This window comes from Gavia stellata, chromosome 4, assembly GCF_030936135.1.
Source record: "Gavia stellata isolate bGavSte3 chromosome 4, bGavSte3.hap2, whole genome shotgun sequence".
Lineage (NCBI taxonomy): Eukaryota > Metazoa > Chordata > Aves > Gaviiformes > Gaviidae > Gavia > Gavia stellata.
In genome coordinates, this window is record NC_082597.1 from 76214859 (window position 1) to 76238259 (window position 23401).

The 23401-nt window shown below is 36.5% G+C and overlaps 1 protein-coding gene across 1 annotated transcript; it reads right to left on the bottom strand.

Annotated features, from left to right (window-relative positions):
• Window positions 1-488: 488 nt before the first annotated feature.
• On the bottom strand, window positions 489-23241 carry INTS13 (integrator complex subunit 13). Its single transcript, XM_059816183.1, has 17 exons — window positions 23199-23241; window positions 21625-21856; window positions 20093-20167; window positions 19091-19293; window positions 18731-18811; window positions 17423-17513; window positions 15607-15735; window positions 13856-13940; window positions 11091-11180; window positions 10018-10107; window positions 8361-8539; window positions 7415-7585; window positions 6856-7010; window positions 5629-5859; window positions 3589-3728; window positions 2784-2919; window positions 489-1946 (listed from the first exon to the last, which is right to left on the bottom strand). Exons 2-17 carry the CDS (start codon window positions 21847-21849, stop codon window positions 1907-1909), a joined length of 2121 nt encoding a protein of 706 aa, XP_059672166.1. The 5' UTR covers window positions 21850-21856; window positions 23199-23241; the 3' UTR covers window positions 489-1906.
• Window positions 23242-23401: the final 160 nt, after the last annotated feature.

The window sequence follows — 23401 nt, forward strand, 5'->3', positions numbered from 1 at the left end:
GAATTGGGCCCCGTTCATTTAATCATTTAACAGTCTTACCCCCGCAGATGTTCCAAAAGTGGAAAATGCAGTCAGTAAACAAGCTAAACAAATACATATTTTAATAGCAGGTGCAGTTCTTTTCCTCTAATAAAGTATTTCATTCCTGTGCATATTTAAAGGCTGCAGCTGAATATTAACGGCACATCAGGAGATACAACACAATTCCCCAAGGCACAGGACAAGCTTTTCAGTTATACTTCTCTAGACTAGCAACAAATTGCAGAATGCTGACATTTACATGCTCCCTAGGTTCCAGACTTTAAAACTCCTTTAGTAAACATGAGAAATATCCAGACTTATATGCAGTACAATCTCATTTAAAAACCCAGAAACTTCTGAGAACCAGTAATTCCATGGTAGTTTTCTCCATCAGAACATTTCAGATAGGGTATCAAGAGAAGTGGAGTTGCAGGACATCCTATTTTCAATTAAGTAATGAAAAAAATCTTCAGACTTTAGGAACTCCAAAAATTACACATTACTTCTATAAAAGCTACGTAAGTTTTAGAACATGATAAAAAAATAGTATCATGCAAGTACTCGTTAATCACTCTGTAAAAATGGTTGTAAAATCGTTTAACAGAAAACTCATCTGCATCACAGTGGCTAAATAATTACCTTGAAAGTATATATGGTACTTTAACACAGTTGAAGAAAGGACTCAGCTACCAATGTGAGCAAAGAATACTTGCATGATATTTGTGTTCAGATCTAGTCATCACGAACTATGGTATTTAAAGTTTCAGGTGAAGATATATGAATATATTAATTTAGTTTTAGAAAAGCTCACAAAGATGCGTCTTAAATCAACTTAAGCTATAACATCAAATCTGTGAGACCTTCAGCTGCTTATACAAGCTAGAGTAAGGCAACGGACAGAGATCAGAGGAAGGCTGATATACTCGGAGAGCTTAGCTATTCATCTTCCCTTAGCCCACTCAAGTTGACCCATTTGGAGGCCAACCCAAAATCTTACAAGGGATTAGATCGCAGACATCGGGTGAGAGAGTCTTCCCGTTTGCAAATTCTACTCTCCGTTAAGAGAAAAAAGAGGCACTACTCAAAGAAACTGAAGACAGATCATCTACTTTGTCATTTCATAGCCACTAATATTCAAAATAAGTCTCCCCATGACATTCAAAAAGCTTAGACCTAAAACCACAGGTGTCATAGAGGGCATATTTAATCAAAAAAATAATTTAATGATTAGCAAAAATTTTATTTTACTTTTGCTTACAAAGAGTTAACTCCAGCACAACAACCTGAAAGGCTTTGCTTTCTAAAGGTAATTTCTAGTCAATTTTTAAAAGTCCTTAAACCAACAGTTTTTACCTGTAAAACCATTCACTCTCCCACCCCTTAGTTGAAAACTGACTGGCATTTTCTCAGCTCAGTGACTAGGTACTCAGTGTGTGGTTTTTTCCACAATTCTGGACTCCTGAGGAATTTTCATATAAATAAAAGTATACATGAACAAAAATTAACAATATTATCAGTTAATTATCAATTACTTGATTTTTTTTTTTAAACAGTCATTGCTGATTTTGAAATATTAAACAATACTTATGGGAAAGGACTTCAAACTCTGACTAACATTTTTGTTTACTTGATTTAGTCCATGGCAGCACAGGTTTTCATCCTAAAAACATAACTGTAAAATACTTCAGGACAGCTCCTGTTTGCACACTATTCATTTAATGTGATATGCGGATTTCATATTTCATAGCAAAAATAAGAATAGAAAAATGTAAAACCCAATCAAAACAGAGCTATACAAATGTACTGTAATGGTATCAATATCAATTCCAGCATTAAGTATTTTTGCAATTCAGCCAAGTTTTATCCAAAGAAACAAAATTAATCGTCACTGCCGGCCTGCTTTTCCATTTTCTGTCGTTTCCATTCTGAAATGCAAGACAACAATTGGTAAGCCTTGTTATTGGAAATACAATCAACAGATTAAGAAAAGAAAAATCAGACTTAAACATTTTTTTAGTAAGTATTTTTTACTTCACTAACCATCCTATCTCTCCCTGGCCCCAACATACACAATCTTATCGCCTCTTAATACTTCTTTAAACAGCAATCAGTACATAAAGGAAACGTTTCTACTAAGAAACTTCCCAGCAACAACTGCAAAAAGCTATCCATTATCAACCTCACCAAAAGCCCATATTCATGCGACTACAGAGAAACTATTTCTGAAATTTGAGCTTTAGCAGTGTGTTTCAAGGTCTTCATTTTCACACTGATCATTGACTACCACCACCTTATTTACTTAAGAGGAGGTTGGCTTGGTTTTTCAGTATTTTTTGGTAGAACATAGACTACTATCAAACTTCATCACAGCATAGCATAAGATTCAACCACTCTATTATTGACAATATTTTTATATTAGCCATTACTTTGGAAGCAAAAGAAAGCAACAGACTGGCACAATGAATCTCAACTTAGCTGCTATTTAACCCCCTGAAGTTTAAGAGATTTTCCTGCAAGGGCAACCACTAAGGCACAGGGGAAGACCGTTAATCAGCACTGAGCCTTGCTCAGCACAGATGCAAACAACTGAAAAGCAAACACTACTGTAGTTCTCCATCAATACTGAGACAAAGGGATGTATTTATACATTTTAATCCTCAAAAGAGTAAGGAGTCTTTTTAATGCTGTAACTGAAGTATTCCTCCGTACTGCATATTGACTACTACTAAGATATTTGTAGTGACGCATTTACTGATACAAACCCATTTTCTTCTTTCAGATGTTGATATAGCTCGGCTTTATTGTTGACAGAGTTCAAACGACCAATAAATTCCTGGTGTTTCCTAGAGTTGGCAGTATTAATCCTGTTGCTCCATAAAGACAGCAAGGACATTGGCCCTAAAATTGCAAGTAAAAAGAATCTAAGTGATTTAATTTCTGAATTATTAAACATTACATCATTATAAAGTCTTAGAAGAAATTACAGACTATGGTAGGACAACATATTAAAACAACTAATATTAAACCACCTTATAACAGAGGCTAAATAAATACAAAAAATGCAAAGTGATAACAGCTGAGTGGTTGCTTCATGAGATTGACTTTGCCTCAAATGCAGAATCTGAACATCAGCTCAGCCATTGCGACAGACGATAATAGCTTACACCAAGGAAAAGAAGTCAGTAAGAACTGCCCATTCCAACAACTCTACTGCTTAGGCATGTTTATATTTATTAGTCAGCAGGAGACAGTGATTTCTGATACCTGACCTTAAATAGCATTTCTGACATACAGTAGCTCAAATAGCACCAGCAGAAATTTGTCCAAGTCCCTGTCAACCCAAGTGCCTATCAGTAGACCCACACAGTGTCTTGGTATCTCTCTTAACATTGACCTGTTGAGGTGAACATTTATCATGAATTTCTCAACACTGAGTGTTTAATTCAAAATTGTGCTCACTGATCTAGCTTTAACTCCAAGAAGATTCATCTCGTTACTTTGCAAATACAGACTGATACAACAACTTCTATCTTTAAAAGAAATAATGTTGCAATTCTTCTGGTTTACCTTTTGCCTTTTCAACTGTGGGCATTTCATCCATTGTAATAAGAGGCTTTTTGTTGGGTGGCTCAGGAGAATCGGGAGAATCTTTGATAACTTCAGCTTCTGCTAGTTCTTCTTTTTCACGATCCAAAAGACCTTTTAACCTTTTTGAGAGGGAAGGAATACAATGAAGCAAAATATGCTAGAGCAGCATATATGTTTCTTAATACCATTCTGTACTCCTCAAAGTTATACTCAACCCATATCGTAAGAAAATTTCTTTTGACCCCTTGGAATGGGTGAAAAACAATAGGGAAAACTAGCCAAATAATCCTCTGGATAAAGCCTTAAGTAAAGGGAAGGATCTTAAAATACAATTTCACTTAAGTTAGTTTGCAGTATTTATATCGTAGTTGTTGAGACAGTTGATCATTCTGAATTTTGAAGGAAAGACTAAATAACAATGAATATACAAAAATACCACACAATTTCCTATTATCTTTAGTACGTGAATTCAGACTTATTCTATACCAAATCCCTTTTATCTCAGTCCCCATTTGTTCCACATGTGAAAGTAAAAGCAATTGTAGGAATGGATTTGATCATACACAGAAAGGCATGAAAGGTCAGCAGCATGGTGACTATAATGTAGGTGAAAAGGTCCTCCTATCCTAAATGATCGTAGCATGCACAAAACATGTGCAAATTAAGCTTGCTACCATGAGGGTTTTTTGATCTCTTTAGAATAGCAGTTTGAAAGACAGAAAACAGAAGAGACTGACAGATGCTTACCACTTAGACAAGTTACAATAACAATATGAATTATAGACAGTAGGTATACAGACAATCAATCCCAATGTTCAACTAAAAAGAAGAGCCAAATCAATCTGGATTGCAACGCTACAGGCTTGGGGATGAGTGGCTGGAAAGCTCCCCCGCAGAAAAGGACCTGGGGGTGTTGGCCGACAGCCGGGTGAAGATGAGCCAGCAGTGTGCCCAGGTGGCCAAGAAGGCCAACGGCATCCTGGCCTGTATCAGAAATGGTGTGGCCAGCAGGAGCAGGGAGGTGATCGTGCCCCTGTACTCGGCACTGGTGAGGCCGCACCTCGAGTACTGTGTTCAGTGTTGGGCCCCTCACTACAAGGAGGACATTGAGGTGCTGGAGCGCGTCCAGAGAAGGGTGACGAAGCTGGTGAGGGGTCTGGAGCACAAGATGAGGAGCGGCTGAGGGAACTGGGGTTGTTCAGTCTGGAGAAGAGGAGGCTGAGGGGAGACCTCATCGCTCTCTACAATTACCCGTAAGGGAGTTGCAGAGAGGTGGGTGTTGGTCTCTTCTCCCAAGTGACTAGTGACAGAACAAGAGGAAATGGCCTCAAGTTGCACCAGGGGAGGTTCAGATTGGATATTAGGAAAAATTTCTTTACTGAAAGAGAGTGGTGAGACGTTGGAATAAACTGGCCAGGGATGTGGTGGAGTCACCATCACTGGAGGTGTTCAAGGAACATGTGGATGAGGGAATGTGGGACATGGTTTAATGGGCATGGTGGTGTTTGCTGGTTGATGGTTGGACTTGATGATCTTACAGGTCTTTTCCAACCTTAGGGATTCTGTGATTCTGTGGATTGTTTATCCACCTGAACACTAAGCTATCTAGAGCTGAAGAGAAAATAACTGCCTGTCGCGAGTTTTTAGTCATGTTTTATATTTCTATAAAGCAGGTTAATGTCTACTAGGTGGTGTGGTTATGATAAAATCCAACAGCAGCAACTCCTCAAGCTGCTAAGCCCTGATAAGTGGTCAACAACTTGTCCAAGAACTATACTGCTTGTAAAATATGTTAATTTGAGAAGTCTGATAAGCAGGCACTGTAATAAGATGCCCCTTTTCCAAGCTTGGTAATGGTGACTGATCCAAAAAACCTTGGGATCCACACTCACTGGTAGTAAGCCAAGGTTACAAGCATGAACAGATCAAATTGAAACCTGCAAGTGTTTCACCGCAATTCCTCTCCCCTTTGAAGTAGAGCAGGACAAAAAATATTATGCTACAGTTCAGAAAATTTACCTTTCTGATTCTTGCCATGGCTTATCCGATTCATAGTCTTTGCCCAACTTCTCTGACTTGTCTTCTTTGTCTTCTCTCTTTCTACCTCGTTTCTTGCGCTCCTCTTCTTCTGGGGGTTTGCTTCTGCAAGCCATCAAACATTCTAAGACTCGCTGGTGTTTATCAGAGTTGTTTATGTGTGCTCGTACAAGGGTCTCCAATTCATTCCACATAATCCGATACTGTTCATCTCTAAGCAAGGCCAGAAAAAAGATATTACATACAGGATTACCTAGATCATTAAACCACTAAATAAATTAAGGTTAAAAACCAGACCTTAAGAAAGAAAAAAAAACCCAAAATAACTCCGAACAGATTCTCTGTCCTCTTGTACTGGAGGTCTATCCACCTGGGATTACTCCATCCTTGAAACCATATTGCATGTAACATTTCCCAATTAACATCCAGAGTGAAGTTTAAATTGAAATAGACTATGTCCACTAAAATCAAATTCTTAACTTCCGCAAGATCTCACTACCAAAAGGCACTTCTGAATCCTCTCCAGTGTTTGCTAACTATGCCATGTCAGGATATGCAGAGGGCCACTCATGTAGTGACATGCAAATTAGTTACTATTTAATTCTTTGGATAAAAACAAATTTAGAAAGAATTGTACCATCCTACTGTAAATAACTTCCAGTCATGTGGGCAGACATTCTGTAGCTGAATTTCTTTTCAGCCAATTCTTGGGAATACAACGCACACATCACAATGACTGAGGTATCAGGATATTCTATGCTTGTTTTAAAGGACTAGCCTGTATTTTAAATAACTGTTTAAAAGGATTTCACTATTCTAATATAATCCAAATTTAAAGCATTGTTCATTTATAATACCCTTAAGTTTTCCTTTTTATTAATTTGAAATTATTCCACTTTCTCTGTCCTAGCTTGTCTCAATCTCTAACCTTTCTTGACAACTACCTTTGCTTTTGTGTTTTTTAACATACTCACAATTCTCGGGTAATAAACTGATGTTGGTTTTTTCCTAACATACAGCAATATCAGTACTGTGATAGCCCCTAAATGATGCAGGCGAAGTATTCACAGCATTTGTTTTGCGTACATACAGCATTTAGTTTACTACATATTACCTTTGGCCAAATTTTAAAAAGTTGATATGAAAACAATGTCAATAGAACATTTCTGAAAAAAGTCCAGCATCAACAAAAAGAGATAGGCATGTAACCTTTTTGGACCCTTTCCTCTGGTACCAACTGTTGAAATTGGCAGCGGATCATTTTTCCTCTCCATGTCTACCAAATTGTATATTGTTTTTTGACAGTTCAGAACATCCTCATCAGTCATTGCTTCTTTTACAATCACACTGGCTAATGGCACTACCTGTAAGACAAAACAAAAGTGAACAATGAGAAAACCCGTGTATGTCGCAGGAGATAAACAGGAAGAAGAAAGAAATCAAAGGCAATGAAACCATGGAACAACACACCACAAAAACACCCCCTCTTATCCTCAAGTTAGTAATAGCTCTGAGCAGGTATAAGCAGATGTATGTTGTCTTTACCCAGCAGCACTGTAGCTGTCAGGTTCAAATATGCCACCCTATTTAGATGGCATTCCAATAATCTATTGACATTAAATACAGAGTACTTAAATGAAAATGAAGCTGAAAATAAACTGATTTCATAGCAAGTGATTTATCACAAAATAAGAGTTAATATTCATCAAGGGGCAAGGTGAAACTTAATCTAGAAAGAATAAAAAGTTACAAACCCAAGGTTACTTACAGCTTGCATGTTGAAGATGGTAGTCTGAGAAATAATCATAGGCCAGTAACGAGTATGTTTCTCTAACTGATCTTTTGCACGTTCCAATGGAATTTCAAGACTTCCATCGATCTTATATCTGGGCTCTAGAAAAGGAGTTAATCGGTTTTCCCTCATAAATTCACCAAAATCCTAATGATAACCAAACAAGATACAATTAGGCATTTCTCTAACAAAGTAACTTTCACTGAACGGGTGAAGCAGCATAGTCTTGCTTAGCACTAACCGTGTACCATCCCACCGCTAAATTTGACCCTAACATTCTAGCTTTCAGATGTACATTATTCGGGGTGAACACAAAAATATGGGTTAAAAACTAATGCAAGGTTTTTGATGAGGACGCCTTCTGGATCTGCAAGGTATTTCATGTATGGTAAGAGTTTTATTATGTTTTCCTGGAAGCCACTTCTGCTTGTTTACATCCAATACAAAGGATGTGTTGAAAAAATACAGGAAAAACCCAAAATGAATGCCAGCTGATTGCTTGCTCCATATCCAGGGTTCAAAGCTGACAACTTCATCTTTTCTATTTATTGTACAAACCATTCACGTGCAATCTATTCTTCTGACAATAAGCAGGATATAGTACTATGTGTATCTAGCCCACAGAAAAAACTTGCCAAGAAAAATGTTATTCTAGAATCAGAACAAAACTTTAAATACTCATAGTGCATAAGGAGGCAAGTTCTTCCTTGACACAGAAAGGATTCTACAAAGCAGGCATAATAATAAGCAGATGTACTACTTTGTACGAAAAATGTATCAATAGTACAAAGAAAAACAGTTTGACCGTGCAATCCGCTCCAGCTCTCCAGAAAATGTACCAACATTTCCTTTACACATCTATTGCACTACATCTCTTGCCACCTGAGATAAGCAACAACTTAAGAAAAAAAAAGAATCTTACTGTAATCCGGTAGTCAGTGACTCTTCCACCACACCCTTCGCTAATTGACGGGGGATCTTCTAGAATTGATCGCGAGCTGCTTAAAACATGCAGAAAAATTTCTCCTCCATGGCTGCTGAGCATGTGACTAATTACTTTAGAGCCAGACTTGCGTGGCTGTTCCAACAAAACAGAACGACCTGTTGGAAATGAGATCAGTTTCATTAGTTACGGCATGCTGCAATTTTAAATTAAAAATTACATATATGCAATACAGGTTTGTATCTAGCCAGTAACATTCTGAATCCATTAAAGTTGTGTTTTCACCTAGCTGAACAAGAAATAGCTATCTCCTTTGAGTATTTACTCCATGTCTTTACACAGAACATAGTGTCATATGCTCTTAAATTTTACACAGAAAGATCAAAAAGCATCTCTCCTGGACCAACCAATCACTTTCTCTGGAGGACATTATTCTTAGGAAAAAAATATATTTGTAAGACATTAAAATGGTATATTGTGTAAGGGCAGTTTGCTATTTTTAATACTAAACTTATTCAGCCCTACTGCAGAAACTCTCTCATTAAAAGCAACTTCTAAAAAGTAACAAAATAACCTACTTGAGTATAAAGGTATCAATTGATACTATTTGTTAATGCTTAAAAATGGATACTGTTTTTCAGACAAAGAAATAAAACTGCCTTTGTCTTATTTCCAGTAAAATACACTATGTATAAAAGGCTGCATTCTCCAAATAAGTTGTTTGTTATGAGGAAGCAAAACCAGAAGATCAGAAGAGAGTGGTTGTCTGAAATATGCTACTAATTTTGCTTCTAACCATCTTTATTAATCAAAGTAATTTTTCAGTACAGAATCTTTAGAGAGAAATACATAAAAATATAGTGTTTAATAAAACAATTGCACATTTATTCAGACATTCAAATGACTTGACTGAAGAAAACATCCCATTAAAAGGATGTTTGTAATGCAAATTTGTTTGCAAACTGTAAAAACCCTACATGTAATTAACATTGACTACATATTACTTGTTTGGAAGAAACAGCTTTGGATTACCTTTTTAACGTTTATTTAAATGGCAGCCTCTTATAGCAAGATTATTGAATGCAATGGGCAAGATTTTGCAGATAAGCAGAAGATAACTAAATCTAACCTACTTTTTTGACTGATCCCAGCACACAGTGGTATGTCTCCTTCAATTGATCAACATACTTAGTTGGTCATAACCCAGTTAAAAGAGCTTTCTGAGGCTGCTAGCATCTGCTAAAAATCAGGCATAGACATAAGTTGCTCATATTTTGCAATAGTCAGAGTAAGCATTGTGATCAAGTGCACTATCACCTACTGAAAGCAGTATTTCCTACTAAGTAGCATAAAGTGAAAAGTATTCTGCATTTGGATTCAGAAAAGAACTACCAGAATTCAGTACTTGCTCCTTCTTTACATCTTTCCTCCCATCTTCAAGTTTCAAAACACATTCCATTTGCCTTTGAGTACATTTAACAACTTTCTTCTCTTCTTTATATGACATGTTAAAATAAACTTGACATTTTTACAGTGTATAGACATTTACTACTATACAAACCAAAATGTGGTAAGTGCTCTATTCACAGTATTAACAATTAAAACATTAAATAATTAGACAAGGACATAAATTTACCATTAAGAAGAAAGTTAGTAAGGCATGAAGAAGGTCTGCTATTTACATCTACTGGTGAAATTCTGTATGCTCCAGTGCAATAGTGTAATTCTGAAAAATAAATGAGTAGAAAAGTTGAGTGTAGCTCCAAATACAGAAAAAACACCCCACAAAATAAAAGAAAGGAAGAGGAGGAGGCTATTCCACAATCAGCAGAACTAAAAAGTCTAGCTGTCTCTCGATCTAAGAGTCTGTTCCTTTCACCATCTCCTCGCAATCATTCCAATATCCTCAACTCAGAGAACCTAATACATTCCCAAGCCCTATTTCCAGCAGGACATCCATCTCCCGAATTATTTCACTGTAGAGTCAGCCTCCTATTTCTCTTAACTATATTTTTGACCTACTGGCTCAGAGTCAACATATCTTGCTGATAGTCTACTACAGGGTGCATGAGCTGAATGGCCAGGTGGTTCTTATGTTACCCCAAATCTTCCCTATCTTTCTCCCATTTATTCAGATTTGGGTAGAGCTCTTTCCCTTACTCAGATTTGAAAGTTAATATAGAGGGACTAGTCTACTGATAGTGTCATTGCATACATTTAATTTCCTCACAAAACTTTTTAGTTAGCACTCGAAAGATTACACTAAAGGTAATTTAACACTTTGATTCCACACATACCCCGCCTGGAAGCAAGAATGAAAACCAAAAAAGATTCAATGTCTCAAAGGTGCTATGTTAAAAAACCACTGTGGAACTGACAAGGTACACTTGGCCCTGGGCAAGGGGAAATAACCACCAAACATTGTAGTCAAGGAACAACTTCATGATACTTAAGAGGAGATTGAAAAAAGCCACCAAGAAAAACATTATTACCTCTTACACAAACCACTGATCAGCCCAGATCAGGAGAGCATCGTATGACCATTAGTAAAGCAGGCTGCAGTGAGCAGCAAGGTTTATAGAGCAAAAGGTAAAACCGGCATTAGCAAAAAGCAAATTACCTCCTTGATCAAATTCTTATCAGTTTACAGAGAGAACAGTGTTCAACACAAGTTAGAATACCAGTTTTGTAAGATAGCATGGTACCTACCCACACTATTTGTTCGAGGAGTACACCATTTTAATGTTACAGTTTCTTTAAATGTGCCTTCCCTGCTATTGCCACCTATATGATTATCACCTGCAATATAAAGTCAGAAAAAGTGTGTTATCTACCATATTTTCTTTAGTACAGCAAAAAACTCTAAACTTAACGTACAAAATATTTATAACATGAGCATACACAAGATGTAATCTATTTTTAAAAAGTTAGATATCTAACTTAAGCAAAAGTTATCAGCAGTGGCAGTTGAAAAAATAACCTTTTAAAATCAGCAGTCGTTGCATATATTTTAAAAACCAATTCAGGAAACAATATTGCAGGTCCAGAATATGTTCCATAGGTTTGATTCAACATTTAGAAAATTATAGATATGTTTTGTTTTATCTGTAATGATTTTTTTCTTCTAAAATGCCTAGGACTTGAAGACAGTATCTTTTTTAATCTTCCACAGATAAATCAGAACCCTTAACAAATGTTAGAGCTGACCATTTCTTGTACATATTATATCCCAAAGTCAAAACTGAAACTGATCTAAAGGCCCATTTGACAAGTTGGGCATTTTGGGAAAGAAGTATTTGGTCTCATCATCCAGTATCTTTGCCGTCACATTCAGTCTGAACATCTCTCAACATGTTTTGCTGGCCATAGATGTTTTATCATTAAAATACTTTCATACAACATCTCACTGATAACTGGTCTGGCAAAGACCACCTGAAGGCCTTAAAACTGACATTATCAATACTTCTTAATACATTAAACTACGTTTCTACTAGTGAGTTTTGCTATTCTTCATGATCTTTGACTCACATTATCTCAGGAAACAATTAACTGAGTTTTGCATGAAGTTTCAGAATTACAGTAGCATAGTCACTTAATATGCTCAGATCCACAATAATTGGGAGGAACGAGACACATACATCAACATGCAACATTGTATGTAATATGTTACAGTTTAGTCTAATCTTTTGTGTAAGAAGTTTTCTTTTATTTCATATCAAAGACATTTACTCACAAAATATTTGTTTGATTTGCTTATTAAGCATGCAGGTAACTTGCAGAAGGTGATTTTTTTTTTCCAGTTAAATTAAAATAACTGGAATAGTTTTAGCAAGTCTCTCAGAATATCTAAAGGCCAAACTTATTTAATCTAAAAATTCTCTAGTAACTTTTCACAGAAATAAGATCAATGTAACCGAATTCCTACTTTCCTAGCACCAGAGCTATTACAACTGAAAAATTTATTTAAAAACAAATAAAAGAAAGCAAAATTTACAGGATCTAAGAACAGACTTTCCTCTCAAAGTTTTGATGGAAAAAATTTGAAGAGGAATTGCAGTCAGAGTTCGCTTTTGGCTTTTTACTAGCACACTTAAACCTTGAGCCAATAGGTATTACAAAACTATTTCTGAGCCCTTACAATAAAGTTTTATGCTTTCAACATGGTAAGATAAGTTCAGGTGAGTCTGAATTCATTACTATTCTTTTTTTTTATTCATCCTATTCTTTTTCCTCAATCTTTAATCATACACTCCACTAAAATATGGAGGACATTACTTGTAGATGATAACAAGGAGTTACCTCCTTTTCCTCAAAGTAATGGTAAATCCCCTTAAGAGAAAAAAGCACAAACTCTGTAAAATGGTTACTCATGGACCATATGATTTCAAACTTCAGAAAAGAAATATCCACTCTTTGTTAAATAACTGACATAACTCATTTGTTAAATTCTTCACTACTTAGAAATTAAACCATGATCAACTTTCTAATATGCTTTAAAATTATATAGTATAGTTTCAGATAGTAAAACAAGTATCTACAGCCTGTATCTAAATACATGTATTTTACACACATAGTCAATCAGACTAGGCTTTTAATGGTACTGAAGCATATAACAACAGTTATAATCAATGCAGTAAGAGAAAAAGCATATACAGGCCTTTAAAAGCTTCAAGTGATACTCCAGCAGTGAAAAGGCATACAGTCTAAATATTCCATAACACACTGGCACAGACTGGGGGTTTTTCACTGCTTGGCTTTGCTGTTAATTCTACTAATACAGAATCTTTAGCCTGACTTAAAATTTTATGTCAAGCACTGTTTCCTGAACAAGATCGTTTTGCATAAGGCTTACTGTTGTGTTTTTTCAACCCCAGTTGAGTTATTAAAAATTCACCTCAGAGGAATACTAGGTAATAATTCCAAATTTAGAAAAAAGATACTAGGTATTTCAAATACAACAAGAAAGCTCAAAAGCCAAATAATTACTGTCTTTTCCAAAGCAATTACTGTCATAAACAGGCCTATGGGATGTAAGTGATGTCAACTATTGTTACTTAACAGACAGATTAAAAGTTCAACCGTGCATGGAATAATTTTCCACAAATACCCACAAGAGGTACTTTGTTTTGTAAAATCACTGCACATCTGGTCTCTCACCTACTTTTTATATCTTAACAAGAAGTTGACATGCCCCTCAAAATTCACACAAATATCCTGAATATATGTGAAATCTTGTCTGATGAATTTGACCTGGTTTTTTTATCGTTATATCCTTATTACTATATTAAAATACACCAGTAATGAGTAAAACTCCAATGTCAACATTACAAATCAAGTTCTTGGGTTGTAAGGAATCACTGAAAACATGCTACTCATGCCTGAAATTTACATCAATTTGAAGCTTGCAATCTTTCTTTGTGAATACTTCCAGCAGGCTGATCAAAAGCCACTTTCAGAGGACTATTTCTACTTACCACTCTTTAAAAAGTCAACATGTGCCTCTTTGTGATGAAGCAGCTCCACATCATAGTTGGCTGATGTGTTAGCATGTTGTTCTTCCTTTAAAAGAAAGGTAGAAAGAATAAATGTAATTATTTTAGCTAGAGGTCACTGTTTTCATAAATGAATGATTCTACATTTACCTTTCACTCCAGAAGAAAACAGAAAGTCTCCAAAGTGCATCAGACAACAACGGGATTGCAATGCTGAGGAAACTGTTTGCGCTCTGACCTGTTTAAAGATGCAGCCATCTGCTTTTCATTTTTTCCTGTTTTGAAACCCTGTGGTTTCCTCCTTACACAAATGTCATGACAGGGTGCATAGTGTAAAATGTAAGTAAAAAACAGGCCTAACTACTTTCATTTGAATTAGTGAAGTGAAGAAAGTCTATGACATATTGAATACCACCAGCAGTTACAACTTACTGAGCAGCAACAAATGGTCACTGCAGAATAGATTGGCAATTACTTTTCATAACTCAAAATCTCAAGAACCCAAACCAAAAAAACACGCTTCAAACTTATTATCACTTCCTTGCACTTCAGATATATAAGAAGTGTACTTGTAGCTGCGAGTTTGTAATAAAAAAAAAATGGATGTTTGTAAATAGGACGCTGCATCTTCAAACAGCTGCAGAGGACTGGCAAAAACAGAACAGTAACCTTGGTAATTTATTCCAAATTAAAAAAAATAAAAGAAAAAACCACAGAGAACCCAACATAGTCTATTACTATAAGGACAAAGGCAGAAGGGAGAGGCATACCAGCAGCACACAGGTCAGAAAGTTACAGACAAGGTATTTGCAAACTTAAGTCACATTTATGCTATGACCCATGTATGTCAAAGTTTCATTAAAGCAGTGAAAATAATTTTTAATTTAATGTTTTAACTTATAAAATCCATACAATATTGCTAGTTTTCAAAGATGCAAGTAATGATTGGCGGTATTAGAACTCGATGAATTTTTTAAATCTGGAAAGTTGATCTGCCCCTGCCCTTTTTGTTTCTTTGAATACCAACACTTCTGTTTCAATTGTCTCTTGCTACCAGATCAGAAAATTACTGTAAACTTAATACTTGAAATTCTTAGTTGCACTGATTTCCCTCCCAGTAGTGATAAAAAAGTACTAAAACCAGGGACATTAACAACTTTGAACAGAAGATGTTTAATTTAATATCTTTCTTAACTAGATATATCCCCTGTCCCCCTGTTCCTGGTTTACAGATCTTCAAACTGGAAAACCTACTGGAAAACCTTTAGTCAAAAATCAGCTATTAGTTACAAACACCTTTATGTTGGGTGGGCATGATAATGAAACAGAGGAAAAAGAGACTCACTATGCCACTATAATGCACAAGGGTCAAGAATATCTAAACACAACTAGAAAAAGACAAAAGAATCACAGACAAAGTAATCTGAGGTAAATAAGATTGTATTTACATAAAATAATACAAACAGAACTGAAATAACACTTGTATTGCTACATCAAAAACTGAGATTCAGCAATACAACATTTTGTTCTGTGATCCTTCTTTACTTTTTTTCCCCTTATTTTTACTAACCTGGTCACAGACATTGAATGTGGGCTAATAAAAAAACAAAACAGAAAATATGATATGGAGAGAAAAACAATGTAAAAATTCAATTAAAATAAACATTAAAAGTTTTCAAACAAATTTAGAAGTGATGCAGCTAGTTAATACAAAGCTATAGACACAATATTACCTTCATAGGAATGTTAGTTATTGTGGTTGAAGCCAGATCAAAGTGCTGTTGTACTAAAACATTCAGTTTTGTAGCCAGATGCCGTCCCGCACGGACACTGTGCACTTCACTGGTCAAAACAGGTGAAAGCTAAAATAAATTGATATAGAGTATATAGTATTAATGAGGATTCTGCTCTAGTATCACGTAACAGTATTATTCATTTGAAACTCTAAAATAAGCACATTTATACTGCTAAATTTGACTAGGGGGAAAAACTACCACCCCAAAAACCCTCACCATGGTAAACTAAGAAGGAGCAGCAAAAATTATTTCTCATTCAGAATTTTGCAGGTGATGCCAGTTGCTATAGCTGCATTTGCTACAAATTGTCAAAAAATTAGAAGTGTTCCAAAAAACTCGAGTCATTAATTGTTAATAGGAAAAATTAGTATCACAACATGGGGAAGAAATCCTCTTAATAGCAGCTCTGGGCCTAGTTTTTTTCTCTTTTACCTGCTGTGTAATAGGAACAAAGCAATTTTTATATACCTACCTGTAAGTACGTCATATATACACAAGGGAAACAAACACAAGCCATAACATGCATTTCATTTTTCCCTAGCCAACAAGGACATTGGTTCTAGGCTTTTGAAAGAAAAAAAACCCAAGAACACAGTGATAAAGGTCTTACAGAAGAAAGTAGTAGTCCATTGATTCGCTTCTGTTCACATTATTTTTTTTTAGCACAACTACAAAACAGTTTTGTAGAAAAGAATCTGAGGAAGGTAGCTATTACAGTCCTTTTTATTTATGAAATAATATGCAGGACTAGATGCCTTTCATGTTAAGAATAAGACTTTTTTTCTTTTGTCTTTTCTTTTTCTTACAGACAGCACAATAAAATACTGAGCAGAGCAGACTGATGAAGAGCAGAATATATCACAAAATATTTTGTACGTACTTGGTTTCAACCAACCACCATTAAGCATACAAGTCCACAGAGCACAGGTGCTTTTGTTACTGAACAACTGAGATGTTAATATATAATTTCTTAGATGCATCCTTTCACTTTTTCATACAATAATCTTTAAAAGTACCCGTAGGATACTTCAAGTATTTGATGAACTTCAAGCATATTCTACATTCCTACCATAAATTACCCTTTCACTTGGAAGCAGATATGCTTTCCAATGCTTTTCATTAAAAAGGCATTCTGTTTGCTAGCGCTGGAATAACAGAATTTATACACAAAAGCTCATTTCGGTTTCATGAGAAAACCATTCAACCAAAAGGCTACAAATGCTAACGTGTTAGTCTGGATAACATGGAACACGCAGTGCTGAACATCATTCAGTAACAGGTGTTTGGGAAAACAGGGCTTGTGCTAGCTAGCAGCTTATGCTTGAATAGCAGGAAAGTTACTCAACTAACCTATTCAACATACCAAATAGTTGATGGTTTTCCACTAGGTTCCTAAATGTGTATTTCCTTCTCAAAAAAAAAAATCAAACCCAAGACTATCATTCTGTGGCATTAATGGGCTTACTTCACAAAAAATAGAATCATGAATTATTAATGCAAGAAATTTCAGTAATGAAAAAAGGGATACCATGTATGCACAGAGACTACAAAACAAGAAAACAAAGTATGCACTTTAAATGGCAATATGCCCGCTGTCAACTTTTCAAAGAATTATCACCTGTACTTTTTCCTACACCTTACCAGAGACCAGAGGCTCAAAATATTATTTCTGAATACTTAGTATGCATTGTCTACTTTGAGTCTGACATGGTTCCTAATCCTTAGATAAATTTTCTCATTTTAAGCTCCTTACCTCCTTTTTAGGACGATCTGAAACAAGGCTGTCTTCACCAACTGGGTAAGTGTGGATTAAGACCAGTTCACATTTCTGAATCTGCATTAGACTTAAAAATAAAAACATTCTATTTAGCCTACATACAGTGTGGCAGCCTATCTCCTAAAAATTAGATCAATCCTCCCAAGATTAATCTGATTGCCAGAACACAGAATCATAAAGATGTATAACAACATACTGTTTTCTGAGAGCATTCTGTAGAAACTAGGTTACATTAATGATTTTCAAAAGCACATAGTTCAATATAAGTTTTTATCAGAATAAAAAAGAGTGTAACATTTCTAGCTCTTCAGATGCTATAGCACTGTGTTTCTTTTTGGACATATCAATGGAATAGATCCTTAACTGGTGCAACCTGTTCAGCCTTATTCAACTGAAAATTGACACTACAGAGGATTTGTCTCCAAGTGCATGCACAGGTTTTAATAAGGGGATTCCAGTGAACATGAAAACAACTACCCAAATAGCATGCTTATCTCCTAATGTGGCTGGAAATTTGGAGAGATCAAGACTTTGTTCCACATCTCTACCTACAGGAATAAGACCACTTTTCTGTCTTTACAGTGGACTTAGAACCTCATTCCCTGGGGCAGTATCCTTTGTACATACATGAAACTTCAATTGCAGCAGGTAAATATAGGAGACTCCTGCTTCTGCTATTTAAGTGCCTAAGGAGCAACGAAGAATAGGATCTCAACCTACTGTACACTTTACTAGGCAATACACAGTCCCTGGGCCAAACAGTTCACTGTTTAATTAGACAAAACATATGGTGGAAAAATACTTCTCAGAGGAGATGCGACCTGTATTTCAAGAGATTACTTTATCTTAAGGGATGTGTCAGGCCACACAATAATTTAGAAATTAAAAACTAGTTTCAAAGAAGTTAGCTATTTTAGTTGAAGAAAGATGAATGTAAAATTAATGCAGTGTTATCAAGAAAAAATGCATCAGATGCATTACTGATTACAAATATACAGTATATAAGAAGGCACAGTTGTGTCTCATTTTGGAGCACATGTAGAAGGTAACAACCTAAAGAAATACTGTCCTATCAGGATAAAGGATGATACTGAAAAGCTAATGATTATACACCAGCTCTAAGTCAACAATATCATGATTTAGCACCTTCTATTTCACCCAGGCATTCATTCAAACAGTTCATTAGGACAAGTTTTAAGTAACAAAAATACATCCGTATTTCATAGAGCATATAATAGGCACGCACAGAATAAGAGAAACTATGTTTGTAAAAAGTATACTCACTGATCTGAATTAGCTGCAAGCTTGTTATGCTCATGAATGGTTTCCTGAACACAATCCTCAAGCATCCGAACATGACTGTCACTAGAAAGAAATTTTTTTTTTTAATGCAGGATAATCAATCCTCCTGTTCAAAGCAACATGCCACTAAATGCTCTCCTATTTCAACTGGGAAATTTTTGGTTTGTTACTGTAACAGACCTCCGTAAATGAAATCTTTAATAAGGCAAGAAATGATGTAACAAAGAACACAAAAGCGCTAGCTTCTTAGGGCATTAATTCATGACAACCAATGAAAGACTTCTAAATATGTATAAAGTAACTTTTTTTTTTTAAATGGTAGAAGCACATTATCATACATACCTTTTTGCATTAGTAATACAGATTATTCTTCCTCTGTTTCCAACACGTTCTGCATTCTCCATGAGCATGGTTCGAGCCTCATGCTGGTATTCTGTTATTTTGCAAAGTGCTTCAACTGCTGCAACCAGACCATGAAGTATGCTGCAGCACTCCGGATCTGCCCGAGGATTAGGTGGCCCAACAGCTGCTAATGCTGCCATCAACTAGTTAAAAAGAGAGAAATAAATTATTATTGAAAGTTAGTTTCCAGCCATTTGTTAAAATGATCAGTTAAGAGAAAAGTCATCACTATAACTTATTTTACATGCAAATTAACATTGTTGGGAGAAAACCAAACAGAGCAATTAAAACCCATTATATGTTGCCAGCCTTCTGGAAAACATTTGGCCCTAAACTATCCTTTGCAATTCATTTATTAACTGTTACTAAGCCTTGAGAATATAATATTCTCATTTATTACAGAAAAATACCTGGCTATAATAACGAGTTATATCCAATACCTGAAAGAAATTCTAACATTATCAGTTGCCATCTGCTTTTATTTTCTGAGAATTTGAAAATTCAGTTCCTCCCCAAAGCAAATTTTTCAGAGGATGAGCCCATTTAGTATGAAACAAAATGAGAGCAAAGAGAATGTTTACATTTTTTTTTCTTACATGGTTTATTTGCCTAACATGCAAATGTCAACACCCCCCCCAAATTTAAAATTCAAGAAGTGTCACCAAATTACAGAAGAAATACATAGGTAATCACTTCATAACATTTACTCAAACATAACTCTATACTCAAAGCTACTGGATTCTTTTTAAATTGTGTAAAGCTGCCTATAGAACAGTCCAGCCTCACAGGCTACTACTTAAAATTCTGTTAGGCAATAATTCCAGACTAGATCCACCAACATGTTAATTAAGCAGTTATTTCATATTGAACATAGTAAGAAGCTACTATTTATTCTGCAATTAAACCACAGTTACAAAACAAAAGAACAGTTACAAAGCATACCTCCTGCAAGTTCTGATCTTCTTGAGTCCAAGAATTCAAGACATGAGCACCAGAATCGCTCACAATGAAATTCACCTAAAAGGATCAAAAAAGCACATGTAAGAGTACAGCCAATCATACAGATAACAGCCATTATGGCTACTTCCCCAAATCCAAACAAACATGAATTACACCTCTTTCTTCTGATAGTCTGCAGATGTGTGCAATGACAAGCCAACCTAAAAATAAGAAAACAAAACCACAAAAAGCATCCGCTCCTACTATATTCAGTTACTCCTTTAGTAACATTATGATTAACAACTTCTTACTCTAACTACTTATATTTTTAAGCCACTAAATCTCTACACCAAATTAGCATTGCAGGCTATTATGAAGTATTTTAATAATCAGGTAATATTTTCAGTAGTACAGCTACAAAATAAAGTAAATTCTAATACTGCAATATTGTAGATCATTCTCCAAAGACTGTCACAGCAGATCACAGGGGTAAACATTTAGCAAGATTTAATAAACATCACATAGCATATTATGTTCTAAAGACAACAAAAAAGTCAAGAGGAAGCACACCTTCCATCAATTTCAGTTTCTCATACCACAAAAGCTCCAGGTCAGCCAACTGACTCAAATCCATTAAGCATACACTCGATATAATCCCTTAATGGGACTTGACTGTATATTAAATGCTCTAAACTAGAGTTTAAATTAAGCGTTCGTTGTCTGAGAACCAGGACATGCAATCCATCAAGGCAGTGCGGCTGACATGCACCAAATCACTGAACTAACTAGAGGTATTTGTTAGTGCCCGGCCTCTGCCTCAGCTGCTCTCTAACACAGCCAGTATTCCACCATCACTACTTTGTACCGATATCACTGTCACAAGGTTGTTTAACTTCCTTTTTTTTTTTTAAGGGCAACTAACATTTAGGACATTGCACAATGGTTTAACTCAATAATGAGAAAAGATCTAAAAAAACAGGGATCAGTTACCTTAATTTATGATACAACGTTACAGAACCCACCAGGCGTTTATTTTTCTAAACAAGGAGCTGTGTGCCAGGAAGCTCTCCCACTTTTTCAAACTGGTAGCTTCAGGGCAATCCTACCTCTTCCTAAAACCCAGAACTCCTTCAAAGTTGACACCAAAATCGTTATGAAGCACTACCAAGTGTGTTTAGAAACAAAATTCAGTTTGAAGCAATACCTCACTCAAGCTTTTGTAAACTTAGAGCTCAGAAGAATAATAAATCTAAGTTACCTTAAAGCACCTGTCCTCATGTTTTGCACTGAGTTACAAAGTGACATTAAGACAATGAAAGGTCCCAAAAATAAATACGTAATGGGATTTGTATACCACTCAAACCAATTTAAATAGCTATGAAGTGTATCAACAGCACGAAGAAATTTTTATATAATAAATTATATTTGATCTTTTAATCTAACCAACAGCTAATGGTATTAAAAGACTTCATTAAAATGGGAGAATATCCCTTACACTGTCAAGTATCATATGCAGTACGGCTAAAAGAACTTACCAGTTTCTTGAAAGGGAAAATATCATACATTATTCTGCAGTACTCCATGGATGACTCCACTGAACAGGTCCATAGTGATTTTGATATGGGTGCTAGAGGTATAATTCCTTGGGTCCGATTCTTTACTAACATATCGAATTCAACATGTTGCCTGCAGGATTCTGCCATATATGGGCAGTGATCCACAACAAAAACAGTTTTATGAGACTCAGAAAAGATTTTCATTTTCTTCCTAAAAGAAACAGATAATAAAATCAGAAAGAAATTGTACAAGGCAAAAAATCACATCACAAGATTACTGTGCAATTTATATAGTACAAAATCATCTTACTAGAACACGCAAGTTTTAAAGAGGTTACCTCTTGCAGTATTTAGATTACATACTGCACACATGAGTTACTACAAAACTTAAGCTTTTAAAAAACTACAAAAATCCCCATTTTAAGAATTTGTTTACATGGAGACAAATATCCTCTCGAACTCTTACTAGTCTGTATATTTAGTATACTAATTCTCTAATCAGAAGAAACTATTTTTTTCAGGAGGAAAAAATATAGAAAATGTGAAAGTATACTATTGAAAAGGCAACAACGATGCACAGTATTACCCTCCCCACTTTTCTGATTAAAGAAACTTAAGAAAAAAGTACAGAAACTGCTTTCTATTTAAAGCTTATTTCTGAAAATAAGCAATATGGAAAAAATAATTTATGATTAGGCTATACAGACCTTGAAGTAGTATAAACACGAGACTTTTAAGTAGATTTTCAGCCTTCACTTTGCTAGGTACATCTTTCTATTTTTACATGAATATCTGCCTCTGTACTTTGATCTCTCGCTGACAGACATACCAAGTCTGAAATGATAATGTAAATGTTTCTTATCCAGCAAGACTCATAGGAGGACCCCTTGTATCCTTCCCAACTACGGAGCCTGAGAACTCTGGAATGTCGTGTGGTTCATTTTGCTGTTTCGCATGGATAGACTGGGTTTCCCTCTCCTAAGAAATACTTTTGAAGCAACTATAACGTCAGATCCTTGTGTTAGGGTGGACATCGTAACTTGTAGACCCAAACTACATATGAAAAATAATCTCATACTAGTGCTCCTTAGACCAAACACTCTTCATATCGAACTTACTCAACGTCTAGATGTTTCCATAACGTTTCTAGCATAAAAATCCATTTCGACCACGCAAGTGCTGCTGAATTACAGAGTACACAACACCAAAAAAATATGCACGAGCTCATTTAAGAGACTAAAGCACCGGGGATTTACAGAAGCCAGACTGCGGGCGCAGGTTTCGCGGCCGCCCTCAGCCGCCGCGGCAGCCCGCAGCCCTCTCGGCAGAAGCCGAGGCCGGCGGCAGCCCGGGCCAGCCCAGCGCCGGGGGCCCGGCCCAGGGCCTGCACCCTATCCTGGGCCTGGCAGAGGGCCGGGGGGCCGGGGACGCCGCGCCGGCCCCTCGAGGGCAGGCAGGGAGGCAGGCAGGGGGGAGGCACGGCCGCAGACGGCCGGCGGGGTCCGGAAGAGGCGAGGTCGGCCCCCGCCCGGGGGGCGGGAAGCGCTTCTTACCTGGGCCGGCTCCTCCGCTGGTGCAGAAGTCCCGGCCCTGCTCCGCGCCGCGCCCGGGCCCGGCCGCGGGCTCGCTCCGAGGAGGAGGAATGGGGCCCGCGGGGCGCCCTAGACAGGGTCGGGCGCGGGCGCCTGCGGCCGGGCGACCTCCATGCCCCTGCGCCCGCCTCCTCCGCCGCCGGCTCAGCGGCGAGCGCGGGGCC